This window comes from Coturnix japonica, chromosome Z, assembly GCF_054131305.1.
Source record: "Coturnix japonica strain WE chromosome Z, WE-NBRP24, whole genome shotgun sequence".
Taxonomy (NCBI): Eukaryota; Metazoa; Chordata; class Aves; order Galliformes; family Phasianidae; genus Coturnix; species Coturnix japonica.
This window is the reverse complement of record NC_140702.1, coordinates 12,763,333-12,788,176: the sequence shown is the minus strand read 5'-3', so window position 1 is coordinate 12,788,176 and position 24,844 is coordinate 12,763,333. Positions and strand designations below refer to the sequence as shown.

Genomic DNA, 24,844 nt, shown 5'->3' with positions numbered 1-24,844 from the left:
GACTTTCAGCCCACTTAACGAGTTCTTTATAAATAAAAATAGAGCACAGTAAGAATGTAGTGAGTTTATTTGACGGAGAGGAAGGCTTCATAAAGTCAGGCGAGTATGGAGGACAGCCTCACAGGCTGAAGGACCTGCCATGTCTGGGCGGGAAGGCACAAAAATGGCGGATCTCCGCCCCTGAGGGTAGGTGGAGTGGGTGTTAATGGAGTCTCACTGTTCGTTTTAGGCTGGGTTCTTCAGCTGCAGGCGTTGCCCTGAGGCTGCTGTTTTACTGTAAAAATAGACCATTGTGTTACAAACAGAGCTCTGTTGCCCTGAAGCTGCTGTTATAGTGTAAAAATAGACCATTGTGTTACGAACAGAGCTCTGTATTCCTTTGCCAGTTGGGCTTTAGTGTTTCCAATTATTAGCTCTGTAACTTCTGTGTGTAAATATTGTGTGGATAGTTTCCTGTATGTACTTGATCTGTGGGAAACCACTGACTAGTTAGTGATATGAAAGATTCTGAAAGATTCTTGGTTTTTTATCTTTTCATTTTTCTCACTGGTAGGTGTTGAACCTCATAAGAATTGAAGGCACATTGCAGTAGATAAAGAGACAAAAATGTTCTATTTTGGTACTACAACACCTTTTATTTTATGTGAAATGGAACAACGCCTCTTAGGTAGACAAATGTTGTAATTTTAATGGTTTGGGGTTTCTTTGAAAATCGCACTATAAATGCTGTTGATTATATAGAAGATATAATTGTTCCTTTTTCTTTTGGGACCTGGTTCTGATGGAAAATATTAAAGCGTGTGCTGCTAGAGTAAATTTCCCATGGGATTTTTCTGTTTCTTTAGCTGATTTGAGAAGTTTCATGTAGAAACTTTTAATAAATAAAAACAATTAAAATAAATATGAGGCCACAAGTTTCCTTGCCCCTAACACTTGTTTTAGTTCACAGTGTGTTAGTGTTTGCAGTTGCTTATACCAAGCAAGCACTCTTTGTTATACAGGGAGCAAAGTATGAGTTGTGAGTATAAGTTTCCATTATGTCATAGTTATAGAATAATTTAAGTTCATAGGCATTTCTGGAAGTCTTCTAGCCTCAGCACAAGGTCAGAACCAAGCCAGACAAACCAAACTGATCACAAGCCTGTCAAGTTATGGACTTTCTGCATCTCACTAGAAATTCCTGTTTTGCAGACTTACTCCTCTGCCATGTGACTCCCCTCAGATGGGCTGGTTTCCATTTTCTCTGTACTCTCATTAATAAGCAGCCATGGAAGGCTGTAAATCTCCCCTTGTGGCACTTTGTGTGTCAGAGCACCCCTAAGCACTTTCACTGGAACAGTTTCAAAAGCATTTAAAAAACAGACCATTTGTTGAACTGACAGATACAACAGATACAGGACCACCCATGGTACATATAATAGGTGCAATTGTACTAATGTATGATAACAGTGTTAGCAAAATAAATGCTATCCTGTGTGTTCTTCACCAAGAGTTATGGTCACAGGGCTTACCAGGAAGGCACTTCTATTGTGTTGGAAGAAGGACAGTTTCCTGTGTGTTCTGTCTCTCTTCTTGCTTCTGTCATTTAGCCTCTTTTCTCTTTTCCCTCCCCCTTTCCAGTCCCCCATGCTTCCCAAAAATATTTTCCTAACCTTAGTAATACTTGGATTGAAAGTCGAGTATTATAGGCAGATTCTTCTTAGAGCTCATATTCAAGTTACAAAGAATTAACTTAAATATTATTTTCACAGATAATGAAACATTCTCATTCTGGACACCGCAGCCTTCAAGATTCTATGTTGAAACCATGATCTGGTTTGTTCTTCAACCGAAACAGGAACATCCTGCCACCTTAAGACTCCTCTTTTGTCTGTTTCTCACACGGGTCTTGTGGGTCTCCACCCCCAAAGCTGAGGTAAGAGGAGACCTGCATTGCACATCCTGACACTGCTCCTGCTGGCTTTGCTATTTCTGGTACAAGCCAGGATGCCATTGGTCTTCTTGGCCATCTGAGCTCACTGGTGGCTTACGTATAGCCAGCTGCTGATCAGCACACCCGGAAATAGGATCTGTAAGGAATCTTTTGACCTTGTACCACTGACCTTAGTGCTTCAGATGTGGCAGTCCAGATTGTTCTCTGTCTTACCTCATTTTTGTACCAGTTTATCTCATCATTTGGCTATTAGGATATTGCAGGAGATTGCATTGATGACCTGTTTATCTCCTACTCTTTGCTGTATTTATGTAGGTTGATATGATTTAATATTGTTAATGAAAAAAAAAAAAGGAAGATTCTCAGTCTGAAGCAGGTATAGATTGTCTTGCACCAATTACGAGCATTTGAGATCCACACATGAAAGCAGTGGTTCAATTTCCTGGGACTTTGTACCACAGGTTACTCAGGGCTTCGTGGTTTGCTTTGCTTGTGTATGCAGTTCTTGCTTTACCTAGCCAATTCTATGGATCTCAACCCATGAGATCTTACCCCTTGACCTTCCTCACTCTCTTTATCCTACCTGGAATAGTAAGTGATTAGCTGAGCGATGCTGAGCTGCCTGCCAGGGCTGAACCATGACACCATGGATGCACCTGTTTTCACTGTTTTGAATAGTAAATACTTCACTGCACTGCTCTCTGTGTACCAAGGGAGTGGGTGAACCTTTTTTGTCAGGTACTTTCTGCAGTCTAAAGTTGTGTATGGTAAATAATGATACAACAGATACTGGTCACTGTTCTGTACTTTTACAGGTCCCATCGTAATTCCTTAGAATCTCATTCATAACTCTCCCTTTATTGTTTCCTCTCTAATTATTACACGTTTGGCAGTTCTGATATTCAGACCTGCAGATAGCAAATGTGTGTCAGGTACCATATATAGCCTAGAGCAGTGAGTTTCTTGAGCAAGAACTTATCCCTGAACAGGAACCTACTCAGCAATGAATGTGCAGTTATAATACTACATAAATTCAGGAGGTGGCCTCAGAGGAGTTGCAGGCACATAAGTGTGTGTGTAAATTCCCTTACATGTACTTAAAGCTCTCTAGCAGAAAGGGGAAAACTTGTGTCATTACAGCTCTACAGTGGTCTGGGGTGCTTATTCTTTGTAGAAGTGGATAGTGAGCAATAGAAATGAGGGAAGGAACATCCAGCTGACAGGCTTAGTAAACCCTGAAGTTCTTGCAGTAATTTTACAAGATCAGATGCCAGCCCCACTTTCCTCTGAAACAGAGTAACTTGCTTCACGTAGTCAGGTTTAGGTTTTAAATTAAATGGAGTCATGCTGAAAACTAAGCTGAACGTAACTTCCAAAAAAATTTTAAAAAGGAAAAAAAAAGTTTGTTTTGACAACTGGAAAATAAAGCAAAGGAAATATTTCTTTGTGATGCAGTAACAGACACGTTCCTGCAAGTGAAGGAAGTGAAACCATTGCTGTGCTTGATCTGCAGTATGTCTCAACAGCTCTGATGGAATTTTGCAATTCATGATGCTGCAGCATGTGTTTGGACTGTTTCAATTTTTAAGCAATGAGAGTTTAAAACCTGATGGAAAGAAGCTCTAGAATGTCTTGTGAGTAGAAAGAAATTGCAACATGTCCTTCAAGAAACTCTAGCAGAGTTTTTCATTGTCCAAACTTTATTCTAATCTGTAGGTTTTAAATTATTCTTTCTTAGCAGAAACTGTTCTTAAGATTTTATGTTTCTGAAAAGTGAAGGGCAGCCGAGGTGTTTCTCTGCAGGTTTTAGTTACCCCTTACCCATTCCTGTGCAGGCTTCTTCAGCAGAGCAGGTGAACCTCTCAGAATGACAACAAAGTGCACGTGACATTGTCTTTCTGCTGTGCAATGACTTTTCACATCCAACCTTTTACCTTCTTCTGGGTTTTGGCAGCTTTGCACGAAGAACTGAAGCTAAAGCTTTATTGTTTTATAATGCAGCGTCATGCTTGCTCAGATATTTGCAGTGTATGTAATGTAGCATGGGAGTGGTTTGCCTTTACCTTTTTTTTTCTTTTTTTCTTTTTTTTTTAAACCACAGAAACAAACAAATGTATTTTCTGAGAAAGCACTGTAATAGCTAAGCCAGAGAAAAAGAACAGGCAAGATCTGCTATGACTTGTTGGCACTTAGAACATCAGGCTATATTCAGTTTCAGATAATTGGAAGTCCTGTAACATGTAGGGTATTCTGAGGTAACCTCTGATACATATCTGACTTGATAGTTTCTACTTGCAAGAATTTACTGCCTAAGTCCTTCTGAGGAGAAACATATATTCAAATATTTAGGAAGCTTTTTATGTCGGTGCCTTTGAAATGCTGCAGAAAACTGCCTAAATTGGAGCTAGGAAAGGAGACTGGATTAGATCCTGCTTTCCTGAACAACTTTGCTGTGGTGGTGATTTGGCGTTTTCTTTTCAGCATCAAAGTAGTGTTTCCAAGGGAGATACTCTACTCAGCTTTTTAATGTATCTTTGTCTTGCAGTGTAGCTGCTGTGATTTAACCCAGCACGTGGCTCAGCACTACAGTGTCATTCACTTCCTCCCCAGCTTCCCAGTGGGGTGGAGGAGGGAATCAGAAGAAAAAAAAAGAAGCCCACCAAGTAGAACTCATGGGTTGGGACAGGATGATTTACTAAGACAGGGAAAAGGAAAAGGATAACAAGATATACATGTACAGATAAAAGAGGTGATGTGCAAGGAATTTCTCACTACTACTCCACAAATGCCCAACTCACCTCTGTGCACACACAAGATACAAGCATTATCTGAGGTTACTTAGAGAGAATTTATGAGCCTTACTGTAGCTTTACTTTACTATTTGACTTAGCTTTCAGGAGAGCTTTACTGTACTTTACCATGAAGACTCCCAGATTTAATTTGGGCATCACCTCCATCCCTTCAGCCTCCAGTCAAATTTTCACAGTCTCATCTGTTCTTTTGTTCCTGGTCTTCTAGTTGCCAGCAACTACGAAGGGATCCTAATTTACACCATTCCCATATTTTCTTCATCTGTTTTCTACTGAACTGTGAATCTCCTTCTGCATTCTGATTTTGGGGGTTGACATTGCTTTCCCTGCAGCCCTGCTACAGCATGCACCACCTGCAGTATCTGCACCCAGGCTGGATCTTTGCTTTTATGTACAGATGGTTATTGCACAAGGCTGAGATTTACCAATCCATTCTTTTCTCTGCTATCTGATTTTGGGGAAAAGGTTGATGAAGTTTAATGGAAAGCTTTATTTTTTGATAACTTGATGTGCTAGACCAGAGGACAAAGAGAGTTTGAAGGATATCAGAATAAATGTTATCTTGAATTTCACTTTCACTTAAAGCTTTAATAGCTCCTTTTGAAGAATATCAGGAAAAATGCAAAACTTTTTTTTCTTCTTCTTTTTTCCCTGAGACTAGCTAGAAATGAATTTAAGATTCTTTCTGTCAGTTTTATGGGCTCTCCTTTTTCAAACATTAAGCACAGCTGCTGCTTTGTAGAAATCATTACAATGGTCTGTGAAGCATGTAATACAGAAAACACACAGAATTAATGTATTATTGAGGTCCCCTGGCAATAAAGAAGTTTTGCAGTACAGTGTTTACTAATCTTAAAACTGAAATACAGTGGCTATCACACGCTTAGCCTACGAGAGCTACTCTGAAAATAATGCCTCCTATGCTATGATGTTGGCCCACAGCATCAGAGGCAGGTGTTAGTGGGATGGCAGTAGAGGCTGAACCTTCCCACCATTATCCTGTCACATTTTGTTGCCTTGTGACAGCTGAAAGCAGAGGGGTAACCCTCTTCTCTAAGGTAACAGTGATAGGATGACAAGTAATTGCCTCAAATTGTGCCAGGGGATATTCTGGTTTGATATTATGAAAAATGACTTCTCAGAAAGAATGTTTGTGCATTGGAGCAGGCTGCCCAGGAAAGTGGTGGTGTCACCATCCCTCCAGGAGTTCAAGAAACATGTAGATGTTTAATGTGTAAGATGTAGAATGTGGTTTAGTTTGCATTGTGGTGATGTGTTGGCGGTTGGACTTGGTGATCTTAGAGGTCTTTACCTTAGAGGATCTTTCCAACCTCAGTGATTCTGTGATTCTATCATCAAGATTATTGCACATATTAATGCAGCTTCATGCTGGGAAAACAAAGAGCACCAGGAATAGGAAAGAAAGGACAGGGTGAAACAGGACAGCTGTTCCCGTGCTGCACTGAAGAAACAAGGTATTGAGTGATAACGGTGGGAAGGTAAAGAAGTGGGCTGCAGTCTTGAAGCACACCGATAAGAAACAATAAGCTGAGAATTAAGTAGTTAATGACTCAGGGAGGTGGTGCAGGGTGGGGAGGCAAAGCATTTCTGAATCACTGTGAGCTCTGCACAGGCAAGCAGCCACAAAGCAAACCGACATCCTTAACCCCTGTCGTGCCTGGATGCAGGATGCACCACTAGGAAAAACACACGCTGGTACTTGTGAATAGAAGAGTGAGGTCGGCTTTCTTTAATGAGAACTCATCTCTTCCTCCTGTAAGCCCTTTTACAGAGTGTGCCGTGTTGCTGGAAAGTTGTGAGTTGCCCAAGCAAGCACCTCCAGTACACAGTGGGCGCAGTGATAGCTAGAAAAAGTCAGCGAGAGCCAGCATTTACCTTAAAAGGTAAAGTAACAACAGTAATAAAAAGTAGCCCAAGTGTAATTGTAATTGTTGCTGATAAGGAATGCTTTGTCAGCAGAACTTTTAGGAAGGCACGCAATCCCTACGCCGGTGTTTCCCAGCGGGGGCAGAGCTCCCATCCGCGGGGCCGGGGTGGGGTATGGCCCCGTTCCGGCTGGTGGTGAGGGAAGCCCGGAGCTAGAGGGCAGGGCTGAACTTTGCTCTTGCTCCGGGGCAAATGCAATCGGGGCGGTGCTTGCGCTGGCAATAAAAGCTGCCGAGTGTGCTCGTCTTTGTCTTCTAGGACGCGTATCGTGACTTCGGGAGCTGAGGCAGCGGGCGCCGGACCGGTAGCGTGTGACTCAGCCTTGATAGCAGAAGACAGATCTTTGAATCCCCGCCCGTTTAAAGTATGAGCTGCTTTCTCCTCGCTCGCTTATAAGAATGAGAATGAGGCTGCGAGGGAAATACACACTCAAGCCGCTCGGTTTGCTCGTTGTTTGGGAAATGCGCTGCCAGGTTTTAGCCTGGAGCTTGGCAACTGCAGAAACTTTTTCTTTCCACTGATGACGTTGTTACTGGCTGGGAAAATGCTTCTCCCGGTTTTGCTAAACCTTTTGTTAAGCTTCTTGCTTTCCTTAAACCAGTAGATTTTGTCCTAGGTATTTCTTAATCATGGGAGATGCATCTCAGCGGGGCTGACCTCTCACACGGCTGGCCTCAGCTGCGAGTGAGCATCAGAGATTGGTGGCTTCAGATGTAGCTATCAGGATGCTTGGGTTTTGTGCTCCCCTGTGGCCCTTGCTAGCAGTTTAGCATCTCTTTGTGCTGTTTATTGTGCAGGATGGTGACTGCCAAGGTGTGGGTACTGAAGAAACATTTTGAGGGCTTCCCCAAAACCAGTGACTTTGAAATGAAAGAGGTGGCACTGGCAAACCTGAAGGATGGAGGTAAGTGGAGTGCCATCGCGTGCTGTCTGGAGGCTGTCTTACTGATGACAAATGGCTGTGTGTTTGTAGGTCTGTCCATGTGTTCCTCAGGCTCAGATTTTGTAAAAGGCTTGGCAGTGCTTACAGCAAACTGGCAGGGTAGAGCAATTGCTCAGGGGTGTGTATCCTGACAGGTTTAGTGTGTTTAAAGACATCTGACAATAAACATTGGATATGCTGAACTGTGTTTAGCCTTCAGGCAGCTCTAGTGTGCCTTTCAAAGTCCCTCTGCACTTAACATGTGTCAGTGATGCCTCATGATTTTCAGCTGTGTTGGCAAATAATGCTGGACAAAATCACAGAAGCAGTGTGTCCTCAAAACCAGCTGCTGTGAGAAAACAGTGTAACTTAAAAGGAGAGAAAGGAACTGGCTGCAGCAAATTAGGTACTTCTAGTAAAATGCAAACATGCTTTTCTGTTGTAAAGCTGTCATCTACTTTATCTTACAAAATCCTTCTGTGGAAGCTGGAGAAGATGGTAACATCTGTTTATTTGTTATTTTTTTTTCTTAGTGTGAGGGAATGATGAAGGATAGACAGGGGGACAACAGTGTGACCAAGGTGGGAGTTAGCCCCTCCTTGGGGGTTCTTAGAGCATGAGTTGATGGGGGCTTGTCTTTCGCTTAAAGGACTGGAAAGACTTCTGCTTGTGTTCATAATCTTTTTTGTTTTCTTTTTTCTTCTGTGCAGTTCTTGTCTGTGATATTTGCCCTGCTGTTAAGAGAGAATTAAAAGAGGGAAAATAAATGCATAGGTTTTACTTGTGAGTTTCTGCCTTGAAAAGGGTTGGGAGTAAAGTAAGTGGCTAAACCCAAGAGATGCTGTTAAATGAATGAACATAGGGTTTTGGCTTCATATGGTTGTCTGCACCATGCCTTGAGGTCTTGAACCTCATCCCACTGTTTATCCTTCACAAATCTTACTTTGGTTTAGGAGGTATGTCAAAGAAACCTCGTTACAGTGGTAGTAGTATAGTTAGGTTTACAATTTAATGGTTTGGAGGGTGATCTCTTCTTAGTTGTACTTTTAAGCATTTTTATGACATGTGTGATTCTAAAGCATTCATACATACTTAATACTTTAACTTATTATTTAAGAACACAGAGTCATTTAAGACATGGCATTTCTTGTGATGTTACAGAGCCTTGACTTTTCCTCCTGCTTGCTGTGAGTGATGGAAAAATATCTGTTTAAATACATCAATTGCTTCTATTTGTTAGGTTGTTGCAGTAGCCATAAAGAAAACATTATTAGGTGGAGGTGGGCAGCTTTTGCTGATAAAGATATCTAAAGAAGTTGTTCTTTCTGCTCAAGGGAGCAAGGTAATTGTTGCATATGACATTCACCAAGGTCTCTTACCACCCTCTGCTGGATGAATCCTGGGAAGACCTACACAGGTGAAAGAAAAGTGCTTTGTTTAGGAGGTCTGGCCGGTTGAATCTTCTACAAAGAGAGAAGGCAGATAAACGGGACAGAAAAGAAGCTAGCTTTACAGCTAGCTTTCTAGCTCCTCCAAAAATATCTTTTGTAAGAGCACAGTGCTAAATCCAGACAAAGCTACAGAATGTCTTAGTTGTTTCTGGTATTGGCATCCAATAGGAAAACACTAGGACTTTCTAAACTATTGGGAGTTCCTATGGCTTTTTCCTTTTTCTTTTCTTTTTTCTTTTTTTAAGAAAAAGATTTAAAAGATTGACTTATGGGACCTGTGCTTTACTGCCGTTACCCAAGAGTTTGCTTTGTCTTTTGTTGCAGAGATGCTGCTTGAATCAGTGTTTCTTAGTGTTGATCCTTACATGAGGTATGTTAACTCACTTGTGTTCTCAAACCTTAACAAACATGTTCTGGGAACATCCCTCATTGCCAGGGTCCCAGGTATGCTTGTCTGCATATACTGTCTTTTTTATACATGTGTATAAAACACGTGTGCATTAGTAGAGTCCTATATCAGATTCAGCAGGACATTAGGATGGTTACACTGTGGACATGAAGTGTCCGTGAACCCTGCAGTTATCCCTTGTGGTGACTTATGTGCTAGAATACAGCAAGACCAAAGGAGGCTGCAGTTGTGCTGCAGAACCTGCTTTGCTTATCTACTCAAGCCTGTGCTGGAGGATATATATTCTAAATAGGAAATTACTGATATGTTTTTGTTAACAGACAATAGTTCAATTGTAGGGAGACTGGGTATTTGCCCAGAGCTATGAAGAAATCTGTTAGATCCTATCTTGGGGATAATTCTTTGGAGTCTCAGCTTTCTTGTGGTGGTGGACCTTGCAGTGAAGACTAATTCCTGACACTTCAGCTTGGTGCTGATGGGGTGCTTCAGTAACCGTCTATGGAAAATATCCAGTTATGTCATTACAAGGGAAGCTATTTGCAGTGTATTCAAAGTCATTAGTTATACTGTTTCTGGGTCAGACTACTTTATACTGTCTGGAAGATCACTGAAAATTACTTACAATAAGCTGTCTCTCTGCCTGTGTTTACAGACCATACAGTAAAAGGGACATGAAGGAAGGGGATGTAATGATAGGCACACAGATTGCCAGGTAAGACCTTCTGTTCATCTTATCCATCCATGTGGCAGATGTCAAAGGAATGTCCTGACATTTACAACCTGCGTTGTGTTCTCTTGTCATGAGTCTACATACTGCAGAAGCTGCATTCCTTTTTTTTCCATGTATGCAATTGATTGGGATACTGCTCTGTTTTTGGGTTGTTGTTTTTTTGTTTTTTTTTTTTCCCTGTTTGCTATAATAATCTTTTCTGCCTTCTTTGAGAGCATCTAGGCCAACAAACTTATTTCTGGAGATGGATACAAGGAGAGGCATATAGGGCCAACCATTAAATATGACTTCAAGTGTCAGCTTTGTTTTAAAATCTCATATGCAGTACTTGCATACCTAAAACCATGCATGATGTTTATTCCAGCTGTGACTGTTTCATTGGAACCTAAATGCCAGGTGCTATATGACCATAGTCCAACCTTGTGGTAATGATTTAGCTACATAGATGTTTCCCTTTGTCAGCTTGCTCCTACCTCTTAAGTTGCTGCCCAAGAACATCTTTGTCCTTGGACTCTTGTGTTTCTCTGGAAGAACATTGGGGGATAGAATAAAAGTAAGCTGAACAAAAATTAAAAACTTATTTTCAGTATTTTGAGGATGCTTACTTATTCCTTCCCCAGGTAATTTTCACACTGGGCTGAGTAGATTCTACTTTCATTTGGCATAGAGATGCCCTAAGTATGAACTTCTTTCTGTTATTAGATACTGCTATCCTTAACGGGTGTATTGTTATCCTAAGAGGCTTCATATTCAAGATCCTCAACTTTTAAATTAGGTGGAGGTTTTCTGAGAATGGAAATGCCTTTAATAGCCTATTTGTGCCTCAATTTCATACTTTTCCATCCTTCAGTCCTACTGTCCTCTTTTATGCCTTGGAACTCATAGAGGCATAGTCTGAATTAATAGCAGACTGATGCTGGTAATGCAAGCAAACAAAAAATCCCAACAGACAAAAAAAGCAATGCCATCTATATAGGAACGTCTTTTTTTTGTGGGTCAGGCCAAGTCTAGCATCATCACACCCAGCCTTCCCATGGTGATTAGAGATAGTAAACATTTTAAGGAAAACATCAGCAGGGTATGGGCTAAATGTCCTGACATGAAGTATTTTTTTTCCTCCTGCATCAAAGGACAACAGGAATAAAAGAGGAAAGAGCCAATAAAGATTTGTCTTATAAGATATTCTTTTTTTTTCTTTTTTTTTTCCTTCATTTGAGCAGGATTGTAGAGAGCAAGAATCCAGCTTTTGCAGTAGGGGCCTTCGTTGTGGCTAATAGCGGATGGAGAACTCATTTCATCTCTGATGGAAGAGGCCTGAATCTCCTTCCTTCAAGCTGGCCAGAATCACTCCCCAAATCTCTAGCACTTGGGACAATTGGTATGCCAGGGTGAGTATCAAGATCCAAAGGAAGCTATCCTCTGGATATTGCTGTGCAGGATCAGAAAGATTGGAAAATCTTTTTTGCCTCATCTTTCCCTGCCACTGTGCTACCTGATCGCTCTGGTTATAAATTAATAAAGCTGTAATTCAGGATACCCTCACTCTGTAGAGGTTCTGAAGTTCAACCTGTTTTCGCATAAGATGGAGTTGCACAACATCATCCTGCTTCCCAGTAGCATGTATTTATATATATACATATATATATATATATATATATATACACATTATATATACATATATATATATACATACATATATATATATATATGTAAGCATATACAAAGCTTACAGCCAGTCCAGGAAAATGAGACAAGTTAAAAAGTTTGGCTTGTAACCAAAATTAAGAATTTGTATAAGTGAACTTTTTTAATAGTATTTCCTCAAGGATAAATAAATCTCAACCTTGTTCTAGTTGTGGTGATATTTTATGAGATCAAGTCACACTTCTATGTCTGAATTCTTTTATTCCACATTGAGTGTTTTTTTCTTTTTCTTCACAGCCTCACTGCTTATTTTGGTCTGTTTGAGGTCTGCAAGATGAAGCCAGGAGAGACAGTGCTGGTTAATGCTGCAGCTGGTGCTGTGGGCTCTGTGGTGGGGCAGCTTGCTAAAATAGGGGTGAGTGGCTTGAAATGCTCAGACTAGCATATTAGAGGGCAGTTGTGGGAAACAGAAGAACAAGGCCATGAATGATCAAAAGGGCAAACATTGATGAAGACATGCATTCAGTAAGTTTTTGAGATGAAACAAGCTCCTGAAGTTACAGCGAAGCTGGCTTTGGAGCTTAGGAGCTCACAGTCACAAGCACCTGACTTTAAGCATGAGCCCTTCACCCAGCACACTTGTGTTCATGTTGCGAGCCTGTGTTGAAAAAATCCTCTCTTTCTTTCCTTGCAGGGTTGTAAAGTGGTGGGCTGTGCTGGCTCAGATAGCAAGGTTGCATATCTGAAAAAAATAGGCTTTGATGAAGCCTTCAATTACAAGACGGTTTCTTCCTTGGATGAAGCACTGCGTAAAGCCTCTCCTGATGGCTATGACTGTTTCTTTGACAACGTGAGTTCAAAAAGATCCCTGCCCTCAGCAGGCTGTTAATTTCTTTAGCCTATTGCAGGAACTCGATACTGAGTTCCATCTAACTGAGACATAGTTCCCGTAAGATCTTACAGCTTACTTGTTCCATTCTTGACTTTTTTTCTGCAGCTGACTTGATCAGTAACAGAAGGAATAAATGCTGAGAGGCAAACCAGCAGTCTTTTGACAGTGGATTTTCTCTCATGCTGCATGTACTCTGGTTCTTGTAGGTGGGTGGAGAATTTGCCAGTATTGCTATCAACCAGATGAAGAAATATGGAAGGATTGCAGTCTGTGGAGCCATCTCTCAGTACAATGACTCTGTGCCTCAGAAAGGTGTGGGCCTCCTTTTGTGTTTCTTAGTTACTGTTTGGTGATGGCAGTGTGTAAAACATAATGGCAGACACTCAAGGTTTGCTGTTTTTTCTTTTCTTTTTCCAAGGTGCCAGTTGCCTGTGTGTTTGTGTGCATTTAGATGACAAACTCTGGGGGATCTGATGTGTGTCCACACTTGTTAGATGTGCAGCAGACATCCTCCTTAGGTCATGCTCATATCAGGTGGAGAAGTTGTGTTTAGAAATGGAGGCAAGACGAAATTTGGCTGAAATGGTATTTCCCAGGGCTCTGAGCAGATGCAGATCAGTAAAAACCCTGAGGTTTTTAGATGAAATAGCTTTGTTGAGCTCACTGAGGATTAAGCAGAAAGCCCCTCAGTACAGGTTCCCTATACATCGGAATGAAATTGTTTTCAGCAGTGCCGAGTGGGTGTTCAGCCTCAGGTAGATCAGGTCTTCATTTTCCTGTGCTGCTTCCTGTCCCCAAACCTGTGGTCATTTACCCTGCGCAGAAATAACAGAATTCATCTTGGACTGGAACAACATATTTCAGTGTCTTTTACTCGCTAATACCTCTCTCTATTGGGCCTTATTTAAGAAGCAAAACAAAACAAAAACAACTATTTCCTTTCTTTGCCAGGGCCTTATGTTCAGTTTCCAATGATCTTCAAGGAACTTAGCATGAAAGGGTTTATTGTGAGCAGCTGGAGTAACCGCCGGGAGGAAGGTGTGAAGGCGCTGCTCAAATGGGTTCTGGAGGTAAGAAGGGAGGGGTTAATTTTCTGTAACACCTACTGTCATCACAGCTTCCATCTTTGCTAGGAGAGCTGTCCCTTGTCTTAGCTGGTGAAGAGATGGCGTGATCTTTGAGGCTTCTGGGAAACACAAACTGTACCTAATGTGCTTGATGCCTTCTGCTTTGCTGAGACTTGTAGTAATAGCTTGTGCTCTTAACTTAAAGTCTTGGAGTCATTCTAAATGGTTATCTGACAATGAAGAGCTTCTTATTTATTTATTTTTTATTATTTATAAGCTGAATTTAAATGATCTGCCTGCTCTTTGAGGACTGAGTAGCGCTCAGTCTGTCCTGATGAGTTTTTCTCTGCAATGTTTTTTTTTCTCCCTATTTAACTCTGAGGGGTGAATCTCTCTAAAAATGTGTCTTCTTTTGGAATTGCTGTATACAAACTTAATTTTGCAAAGGTATGCTGGTTTGTACCGGTGTTTCAGATGGAACATATGTGGTGGAGAAAGCTTGGTGGCAATTTATTCTCTTGAAGATTGTGAAAGCTGGGCAGCTGGCAAATGAAGACTCAGAATATTACCTTCTTTTTGACAGGGAAAACTGAAGTACCATGAACAAGTCACTGAAAGATTTGAGAACATGCCAGCAGCTTTCATTGGTATGTTAAAGGGAGAAAATCTTGGAAAAGCTATTGTAAAAGTCTGAAGGTCACTTATTCCCGGGATATGAGCACAGGAGAATGTGATTCTGTTCATATAATGTTGTAAACTCGATGTTAAAAACGTGTATTTCTGTGCTTTTGCTGGATGTTTGGGGATAATTTCTCTTATTATTGGCCTAATAGGTATGTGCCTATGGTTTTGCTCTCGGAGAGCTTGAGAACTGCTATAACCAGCTATGCAAAAAAGCCTTGAAACTTTTGAACCTCATCAGAACTGTAACGGGTTTATCTGTAGTTTGAAATAAACCTAAGTTGACCTATGAAAAAGCAAGAGGCAATTCTGGAAGCTTTCCCAGCAAATGGCACGCCCAATGACTAATGTTTACCTATTGATTTTGTCCAGAACTGTGTAAGAGGGAATTTAATTTTGTAACGAATGTTAGAGAGCAAAGATCAAACTAACGGTGTATGGGGATTCCCAGTGTCTACACATGGCTGTATTTTTTACTTCTTTGTTTTTTAATTGCATCAAGGAATGGATGTACCAGTTATTCTGAGATAATGAAAAGAAATCTGTTGATGGGTACTTCACTTGAATTTCTTCACTTCCTTGAAATTAACACATGATAACACATGATCTTGGTAACATTTTAGCCACCTACTATGGTATGAGTTATATGATTAGGTCACAAATTTCCTTAAGTAATATAGGAATCAGCATCTGAGCTTGTCATGATCAGATCAGACCTGTTACTAGCTGCACGTTACAAAAAGATATTGAATTTGATGGTAATCCATTCCTGGGTGAAAAATAAATGCTGCTATAGAGGAAAACTGAGATGATTTTTTTGATCTAGCTATTGATATCTGAAGAGGGATTAAAAGAGGCATTAATATCTTTGCAGGGGCAGGGCTGGTGACCTATGTGAAGAAAGAATTGCCAGGTAGTGTTCCTGTCTCTTGTAAATGATTTGTTAGAATAACTGACTTCAGCCAGCTAGCAGTGCACCTTGTTGCCATGCCGCTGTGGTGGTTCTTCCCTCTCAGGCAGCCTGGCCTAGCTCTGGGCACTCACCCATCACTCAACACCCACCCAAACATTGTCTCAAGAGAATTCATCTTCACTCAGTATTGCCCAAGCAAGCCAGGAGATTGGAAATCTATAAATAATAGACCACGGACTAACAGTTTTTATTTTGAACAAAGTCTAAATGCTTTATTAACATTTCAACAATTTTTTTTAATTTTTAATTTTTTTTTTTTAATTTTTTATTGTTTTTTTGAACAAAGTCTAATTCTTAACATTTCAACGTAACATTACTAGAAGTGATATTCTGACATTCTAATGATGGTGATGTTTCTGGTGGTTTCCTGTGCTTTTTAGGAAGTGCCGTGGTGTCTGCTGCTCTTCCTTCATGGGCTCTCCACACTTGGACTTCTCCTCCTTTTCTTCTTTTTCTGACACTACTAGAAGTGATATTCCATATATGCGGTTGTCACGGAGTTCTCTTTAGAGCTCACTCCGGGACAGTGGGCACAAAACCCGGGGCAGCAGGAACAAAAGCCCCCCCCTTTTTTTCTCTAGCGGCACGGCGGCGCGGCCCTGCGCGGCCCGGCCACGTGCGTTTAGGGAGACGGGGAAGGGAAGGGAGATTGCGATTAGGTCTAACAAAAAAATGAGGGAGGAAAAAGGTGATCTGAGAACGAATGGCAGTTTAATAACCTAATAACACTAAACAACAACAAGAGAGTTTCAACAAAGAGAATACCAAGTCCCAAATCTCACCGATGGAGCTGTGGAAGGCAGGAAGGTCTGACCACGTTGTCTCCTCGCAGGGAGCCGGTCCAGCAACGCCGTCCCCTTCCTCACTTCCCTTCCGGTGCCCCTCCCCACATGCCCATTAAGGCAGTTCACAGAAAAAAAAACTTGTCCCCTTTACTCCCATTATTAGCATGGTGTTCTGATGTGGAATACCAACACCAACCAAATTGCAAAACCATAACATTCCACCCCTTATTACACATCATCACATCATGCCTAATTTTTATCAACATATAAACAGAACAGTAGTTAACATGCATTACATATGTACATACAGATATATATATATATATATATACACACATGGAATCACAGGCTGCACTCCCCCAGCATCAAATTTCCCTGTGGCACACACTGAACATCCCCATCCTTCTGCATCACCCACCAGATGCACCCAGGTCCCTGTGCAAAGACAGTTCCACGGAGGGGCCTCCCCTTTCCAGAGGCTGGAAGGACCCAAACCGCTTTTCCCAGCATATTCTTTACATGCACCACAGGAACCTTGTCTCCCTCCATGGTACGCAGGGAGTTGGACTGTGTAGGGCCGTCTCGGTTGGCTGATCCTCGGGTGTTTACCAGCCAGGTGGCTTCTGCTAGATGTTTCTCCCAGTTCTTAAATGTTCCACCACCCATCGCTTTCAGCGTGGTTTTCAGCAAACCGTTGTGGCGCTCGATCTTACCAGCAGCTGATAGGGTGCGTGATAGGGGATGTGATAGATCCATTCAATGCCATGTTCTTTGGCCCAAGTGCTCACCAGTGAATTTTTGAAATGAGTCCCATTGTCTGATTCGATCCTCTCTGGGGTGCCATGTCGCCACAGGATTTGTGTCTCTAGGCCTAATATGGTGTTTCTGGCAGTGGCATGGGGTACCGCATATGTCTCAAGCCACCCGGTGGTTACCTCCACCATGGTGAGTACATAATGCTTACCATTACGAGTCTTTGGCAGGGTGATATAATCAATCTGCCATGCCTCCCCATATTTATACTTTTCCCATCGCCCTTCCCCCCAGAGAGGTCTCATCCTCTTGGCCTGTTTGATCATGGCACAGGTGTCACAATCATGGATGATCTGCGCAATAGCGTCCATAGTTATGTCCACCCCTCGGTCTCTAGCCCACTTATGTGTTCCATCTCTGCCTTGATGGCCTGAGGTCTCATGGGCCCACCGAGCTAGGAATAACTCTCCCTTATTCTGCCAATCCAGGTCTATCTCAGCCACCTCAATTCTGGCAGCTCGATCTACCTGGTGGTTATTTTGTTGCTCCTCTGTTGCTCGACTCTTGGGCACGTGGGCATCTACGTGACGCACCTTTAGGACCATGTTCTTTATTCGGGCAGCAATGTTCTTCCATAGTTCAGCGGCCCAAATAGGTTTACCTTTCCGCTGCCAGTTGTTTTGTTCCCATTGCTGCAACCACCCCCATAAGGCATTGGCCACCATCCATGAGTCAGTATAGAGGTAAAGCACTGGCCATTTCTCCCGCTCAGCAATGTCTAGGGCCAGCTGGACAGCCTTTACCTCTGCAAATTGACTCGATTCTCCTCTTCCTTCCGTGGCCTCTGCAACTTGTCGTGTGGGGCTCCACACTGCAGCCTTCCATCTGCGATGTTTCCCAACAATGCGGCACGATCCATCAGTGAACAGGGCGAACTTCTTTTCGTTTTCCGGAAGTTCATTGTACGGGGGAGCCTCTTTGGCACGTGACACCTCTTCTGCTGGTGGTGCTTCAAACTTTTTACCTTCGGGCCAGTCCATGATCACTTCTAGGATCCCTGGACGGTTGAGGTTCCCCATCCGGGCCCGCTGTGTGATTAGTGCAACCCACTTACTCCATGTGGCATCTGTGGCATGGTGAGTGGAGGGAACCTGCCCTTTAAACATCCAATTCAGCACTGGAAGTCGAGGTGCCAAGAGAAGCTGTGTTTCGGTGCCAATTACCTCAGAGGCAGCCCGGACCCCTTCATATGCGGCTAGGATCTCCTTCTCAGTTGGAGTGTAGCCCTCTTCCGACCCCCTGTATGCTCTACTCCAGAATCCTAGGGGTCGGCCTCGGGTCTCATCTGAGGTTCTCTGCCACAAGCTCCAAGTGGGACCTTTCTCCCCAGCAGCCGTGTAAAGGATGTTCTTTACATCCTGTCCCATCCGTACTGGCCCCAGGGCCACAGCACGGGCTATCTCTTGCTTGATTTGCTCAAAGGCCTGCTGCTGTTCAGGGCCCCACGCGAAGCTATTCTTCTTTCAGGTCACCTGATAGAGGGGGCTCACAATGAGGCTATAATTTGGGATGTGCATCCTCCAGAAGCCTACCACACCCAGGAAGGACTGTGTCTCTTTTTTGTCAGTGGGCGCAGACATTGCAGTAATTTTGTTGATCACATCAGTTGGGATGTGGCGACGCCCATCTTGCCATTTCACCCCAAGAAACTGGATTTCTTGGGCAGGGCCCTTCACTTTGTCTCGCTTAATAGCGAAACCAGCAGACAGGAGGATCTGGATTATCCGTTCTCCTTTTTTAAAAACCTCCGTCGCTGTATCACCCCACACAACGATATCATCTATATACTGCAGGTGCTCTGGAGCACCGCCCTGTTCCAATGTGGCTTGGATCAGCCCATGGCAGATGGTCGGGCTGTGTTTCCACCCCTGGGGCAAACGATTCCAAGTGTACTGAACACCCCTCCAAGTAAAGGCAAACTGTGGCCTACACTCTGTGGCCAAAGGGACAGAGAAGAATGCATTGGCAATATCAATGGTGGCATACCATTTTGCCTCTTTCGATTCCAGTTCATACTGGAGTTCCAACATGTCTGGCACTGCAGCACTCAATGGGGGTGTGACCTCATTAAGGCCACGATAGTCCACTGTCAGCCTCCATTCTCCACTGGCTTTGCGCACTGGCCATATGGGGCTATTGAAGGGTGAATGGGTCTTACTAATTACTCCCTGACTTTCTAGTTGTTGAATGAGCTTATGGATAGGGAGCAAGGAATCCCTATTAGTACGGTACTGTCGTCTGTGTACTGTTCTCGTGGCAATTGGTACCCGTTGTTCTTCCACCCGTAGTAACCCCACAGCAGACGGGTCCTCTGATAGGCCAGGCAAATCAGACAGCTGCTTAATATTGTCTGTTTCTATAGCAGCTATTCCAAAAGCCCATCTGTATCCTTTGGGGTCCTTGAAATGTCCCCTTCTTAGGTAATCTATTCCAAGTATGCAAGGAGCCCCCTGGCCAGTCACTATATGATGTTTCTGCCAGTCTCTACCAGTGAGGCTTATCTCGGCCTCCAATACAGACAGTTCCTGCAAACCCCCAGTCACCCCATGTATATGTATCCGTTCTGTCCCTTCGAAACCTGAGAGTATCAGAGTGCACTGTGCACCGGTATCCACCAGTACTTTATATTTTTGTGGTTCTGATGTGCCAGGCCACCGAATCCACACAGTCCAATACACTCTATTATCCCTCTCCCCCCCCTGGCTGAGGGCAGGGCCCCTCTATTGGTTGTCTGAGGAGGTAGAGGCAACCTCAGTAGTGGCTGACCTCTTTTGTAATTTTCTTACCCGTGCTCGCAGTACAAAGTTGGGTTCGTCATGCCACTTCTTCATATCCTCTCCATGGTCACGCAGGTAGTTCCACATGGCACCACGTGACATAGGCTCACTGCAGTCCTTCACTCGGACAGGTGTGCGTTTGCGTCTGACAGCTGAGACTGCCACAGGTTCACTGTGGTTCCTTGCCGCAGACCAGCTCTTCTGCATGTTGTCCTGTCTTTTCTCCATTTGGTCCATTCTATCCACCATTTTACAGATGGCTGCGATGGTGGTACGGTGTGGCAGTAGTGAGTATTCGATATTTTGCAGTGAAAGGATGAGCTCAAAAATTTCAGGTCTCCTATCCAGCTCATCATACCTGTTAGAGTTCGTTAATAGTACACTGGAATACTTCACTGGTGCTGACCGTATGAGTTTCTTGCATATTTCCGGAGTACCGCTCACCTTTTCTGGGTCATGGTAATCCTCTGGGTCCCCAGGGACAAACGTGGGATCGAACAGCATTTCTGCCACAGCCATTTCTCTCAGGTACTGGATACCTTCCTCAGCTGTACTCCATTTTTCCAGTACAGGCTCCAAATCACTTTTGAGAAGAGAGGTTGCCTTTACAGCTGATAGAATCCTCTCCCAGAGATTGGCGACTCCATCGAGACATCTGCTGATCCCTCTATCAATAGATGAGTCTCGAGCAATGTTTCCTAATTGACGAGCCTCATCGCAGCTTAGGGACATGCAGGAGGCCCCATTGTCCCAACACCGGAGCAGCCAAGTGACAAGGCGTTCACCTGGGAGTCGGGCAAACTCCTTTCTCGCACTTTGGATTTCAGTAATTTTCAGAGGTTTACGAGTAGAGGAAGCAGTGACTTTTCCCTCATCATCACTATCTTCTCCGCGTCTGTTAGTCTTCTGGGTTGCCTTTCTCGGTGGTTTTGGGGAGGGTCCCTCGCCCGGATCTTCCTCTACTTCCTCCATCTGTTCCAGACGTGAGGACACACGTTCCCATCTCTGGCCTTCCACTGGGGCGACTGACACTGATGCTGGTGCTTCCTGTGGTCGGCTGGGATTGACTTGTTGCCTTCCCCTTAGGGTTTGGATCTCATTCTCGAGACTCTCTATCTTTTTCATAAGCCATTCGATCTGAGATCCCCCTGATCTCCCACACTCACTCAGGGGTTCTATTAATTTCCCAAGGTCCCTCTGGTGTTCAGGGGTGAGATTACCTGATACTGGGGGTCCCGATGCTTCTGGCCCTTTTCCTGAGTCTCTCTGCACTATTCTTTGCAAGTCTCTCTGCAATTTATAGTAAACTACTACAATTAGAGAGACTAACAACACAGTATTCCAATTGACACCCCAGTCATACTTAAGGAATTCAGAGCATTCGTGAGCCAGTTCAAGCACGGTGCCTGTGATGTTCGTTAGTCTGGAAGGGAGCCAGGCAGATATCTCTATCCCTGCCAGCCGTCGGATTAATAAATCACCCCTACCCCCAACATCAGGAAGTCCTTAAGCCAGGACCACAGGAACCTAGGGACTATCAGTCCTACATACAGGGCTGCTGAAAAAAACCACCTAATTACTGCCCAAAACATTGCCCTGAGCTCTGCCCGGATTCTCCACCAAAAATGTCACGGAGTTCTCTCTAGAGCTTACTCCGGGACAGTGGGCACAGACCAGGGGCAGCAGGAACAAAAGCCCCCCCCTTTTTTTCTCTAGCAGCACGGCGGCGCGGCCCTGCGCGGCCCGGCCACGTGCGTTTAGGGAGACGGGGAAGGGAAGGGAGATTGCGATTAGGTCTAACAAAAAAATGAGGGAGGAAAAAGGTGATCTGAGAACGAATGGCAGTTTAATAACCTAATAACACTAAACAACAACAAGAGAGTTTCAACAAAGAGAATACCAAGTCCCAAGCACCTGACTTTAAGCATGAGCCTTTCACCCAGCATACTTGTGTTCATGTTGCGAGCCTGTGTTGAAAAAATCCTCTCTTTCTTTCCTTGCAGGGTTGTAAAGTGGTGGGCTGTGCTGGCTCAGATAGCAAGGTTGCATATCTGAAAAAAATAGGCTTTGATGAAGCCTTCAATTACAAGACGGTTTCTTCCTTGGATGAAGCACTGCGTAAAGCCTCTCCTGATGGCTATGACTGCTTCTTTGACAACGCGAGTTCAGAAAGATCCCTGCCCTCAGCAGGCTGTTAATTTCTTTAGCCTATTGCAGGAACTCGATACTGAGTTCCATCTAACTGAGACATGGTTCCCGTAAGATCTTACAGCTTACTTGTTCCATTCTTGACTTTTTTTCTTCTTTTTCTGACACTACTAGAAGTGATATTCCATATATGCGGTAACACATTTCTACTTCTTATTTGAGATCAACTTGTATCACACTTACTAATACAACAGTATAGTTCATAACTACTTTTATTTTAAGAACTAAACTAAGAACTAAACTAAGAACTAAACTAAGAATTAAACTAATGATGGTGATGTTTCTGGTGGTTCCTGTGCCTTTCAGGAAGTGCCATGGTGTCTGCTGCTCTTCCTTCATAGGCTCTCCACACTTGGACTTCTCCTTTCCCTCTTTTCCTCAGGTTCTCCATCCCAGCTCACTGGGTAGTCTGCAAGGCTGCAAAGGTATTTGTAGTAATCACTGGATGTTGGTATATCGGTGCCGCATTTTTCCTCCGTGCTGGTGTTTTGCTTCTCCGTTTTTTCTACGTGCCGAGTTTTGCACTTTCTTTTTCCTCCAGGCTTTTCACGTCTTCTTCTTGCCTCTGCAGAGGGACTATTTGATCTGGAGCGTGACCGACTCCTTGATCTGCATCGTCTGTAATTGGAGTCATCTCCCTCATGTAGTCCCATCTGACCTTGCAGATCTGTCCCTTCTGTGAAGGCCTGGGACTTGAATTCTGGCTCAGTAGGCTTCTGTGAAGAGTGAGCTTCAGAATAAGTCCTCTTCCTGCAGGAGGGGCTGTCTCTGCCTGTCTTTGGACTGTCACGCTTGTATTTGCTGCAGTGGCTGTCTCCTCTGTTGTGATGATCATTGTCTTGGCTGCTTTGTCCACGGCCTTTGTGATATGGTCTGCTGGAATCTCTGGCTGCAGTGTTCTTATGGCTACCGGAGCCTCCATGGCTTTCTTGAAAGGGGCTCATTCCATGAGACCTTGACTTCTTTCTTTTTTCGTCCCGATGTTTGCTGCCATCTCTGCTTCTTGAGCGCTTCCTTTTAAGATTGTGTTCACTGTGACACTTCCGAGGCTGCAGCTTAATTCTCTTCCAAGTATAGTTCTTGGCAGTGCTCTCCTTCTGAGGAGCTGCGGTTGCGCCGTACTCTTTTAAAATAGAGGATGAAGGCCCTGGAGTTTCATCATCCCAGGGACTCTGACCAACAGCAGAAACAGGTGAGCTGGGCTTCGACCCAGGAATATCAGTAACTGCTGAGTTTGAGCCACTTCCTTCATCCCGTGGTGGTGCGAGATATTTGTAGTCCAGCAGACCATTCTTGTACTTGTTCAGAATGCTTTGGGTAAGAGCGCTGGTGCTGGGATAGGGGGAATCATAATCTTCTGGAGGCGGGACTTTGTATTCTTGAAAGTCATTGTCAGCACGGATTGAATGAAAGATGGAATTGAAGGGCATCGTGCAGACTGGGCAGTCCGCTGTGATTCTTGACCGATCCAGGATACAACGGAAGCAGAAACTGTGCCAGCAAGTATCTGGGCGGGCAACATTGTCCAGTTTGTTGGAGCAAATAGGACACTTGGAGTCAGGAGAAGTGTCTGTAGTCATGGTCTACAGCTTCTGGATGTTAACTTTGGGCTAAGAGCTGCTGTCCTCTACAAACAGGCTATGGAAGCTCTGTTCTACAAAAAAAGGAGACAAAAATATGTGCTCTTAATTCCCAAGAGAAATAAAGTATTAAACTCTAGGTGCAGAAACGTGCAACAGCCAACATTAATGCCAGCCTTAGTCCTGAGACACAACCAACCGAAGAAGCAGCGCAACGTAACAGCTTCATGTACAGTCTTTGCAGCAATGTTGGTCTTTTCAGTGCTGCAGGGTTGAATCATGCTGGCAGATGTCTCTCTAGCAGGCAAGAACTCTTGTCTTCCCTCCCCACTCCCAGGTGACCACTTTGGCATGATCAGGAACTTTAGGATTCACATAGAACCTTCCCAAACCCACTTCCGAAAGAGACCATCACTTACATGTGAAAAACAGGAGCAGCTTCCTCTGTCTTTTGAGAAATTAGGCTCGCCGACTGTCTCTGTGCGTCCAGCTGAGCTAACAGCACCGAGTGAAGCACACGTTGTTGAAAGTCCGCTAGTAACTGGTCTTGCCTTTATGACGTCAGTAGCTACGTCATAGAACGTCAACCCCTGCAACCGCCCTATAACGAAATCTTAAAACTATGTTGAAATGACTGCTTTTTTACACCAAATTGGGTGTAATCAATCCTAAAAAAGGTTCTCTTTTACTTTTGGGATCTCTGTTGTGTGGGGATACAAGAAAAGCTGTTCAGAGCAGCAGCTGTGGAGCAAGATAAACAGCATGAGAACCAAGGACACCTCTGCAAGGAGAAGAAGAGTCTCACAGCTCTGATTGGATATGTGCCTGCATGGACAGTTGCAAAGTGTTTTGTAGAATGCTTTGTTGACATGTAAGGTGTTTGGGAAAGTTGTAAGGGCGGATGGGAAAGTTAGAAAATAACAACTTGTGAAGGTATATAAGGGATGTGAGAACTTGTAATAAACGATTTGGATGGTTCACATCTGAGTCCGTGCCTCAGACGCTGCACTGTTGTTTCTAAGTAAAGGTGTGAAATCACAGGAACTTGCAGGCGCTTCTGGAGATGATGTAGGAGAGCCTTCAAGAGAGATTTTGTTAGGGATGGGAAGGACATGACCAGTCAGGTCATGAGTATTTCCAGACGCTGAGAATCCATAGCCTTATGGAGAAGCCTGCCCAAGGATTGGAGCAGGGCGATCTCCTCCAACCTAACCCATTCATT

The 24,844-nt window shown here is 43.7% G+C and overlaps 1 protein-coding gene across 12 annotated transcripts; it reads left to right on the top strand.

Annotated features, from left to right (window-relative positions):
- Nucleotides 1-127: 127 nt before the first annotated feature.
- On the top strand, nt 128-24,602 carry PTGR1 (prostaglandin reductase 1). 12 transcript variants are annotated; one of them, XM_085530211.1, is made up of 14 exons: nt 128-186; nt 1,752-1,915; nt 6,949-7,054; nt 7,488-7,594; nt 9,388-9,433; nt 10,125-10,184; nt 11,423-11,590; nt 12,144-12,261; nt 12,541-12,696; nt 12,945-13,050; nt 13,690-13,808; nt 14,389-14,452; nt 15,361-15,399; nt 21,838-24,602. In XM_085530211.1, the coding sequence occupies exons 4-14, from the start codon at nt 7,489-7,491 to the stop codon at nt 21,843-21,845; spliced, it is 990 nt and encodes a 329-aa protein (XP_085386337.1). In that variant the 5' UTR covers nt 128-186; nt 1,752-1,915; nt 6,949-7,054; nt 7,488; the 3' UTR covers nt 21,846-24,602. The 12 variants fall into 12 exon arrangements, with proteins under 12 accessions (XP_085386337.1, XP_085386327.1, XP_085386329.1 ...); XM_085530201.1 differs by lacking the exon at nt 21,838-24,602 and adding an exon at nt 15,840-16,750; XM_085530202.1 differs by lacking the exons at nt 128-186; nt 21,838-24,602 and adding exons at nt 6,525-6,647; nt 15,840-16,750 and having other exon boundaries at nt 1,779-1,915.
- Nucleotides 24,603-24,844: the final 242 nt, after the last annotated feature.

Excerpts from the sequence above, each read along its gene's own strand:
- PTGR1 (XM_085530203.1), top strand. The coding sequence starts at position 7,489 with ATGGTGACTGCCAAGGTGTGGGTACTGAAGAAACATTTTGAGGGCTTC. Across the intron at positions 12,697-12,944 it reads ATGACTGTTTCTTTGACAAC|GTGGGTGGAGAATTTGCCAG; the intron begins GTGAGTTCAAAA and ends TGGTTCTTGTAG. Across the intron at positions 13,051-13,689 it reads TGACTCTGTGCCTCAGAAAG|GGCCTTATGTTCAGTTTCCA; the intron begins GTGTGGGCCTCC and ends TTTCTTTGCCAG.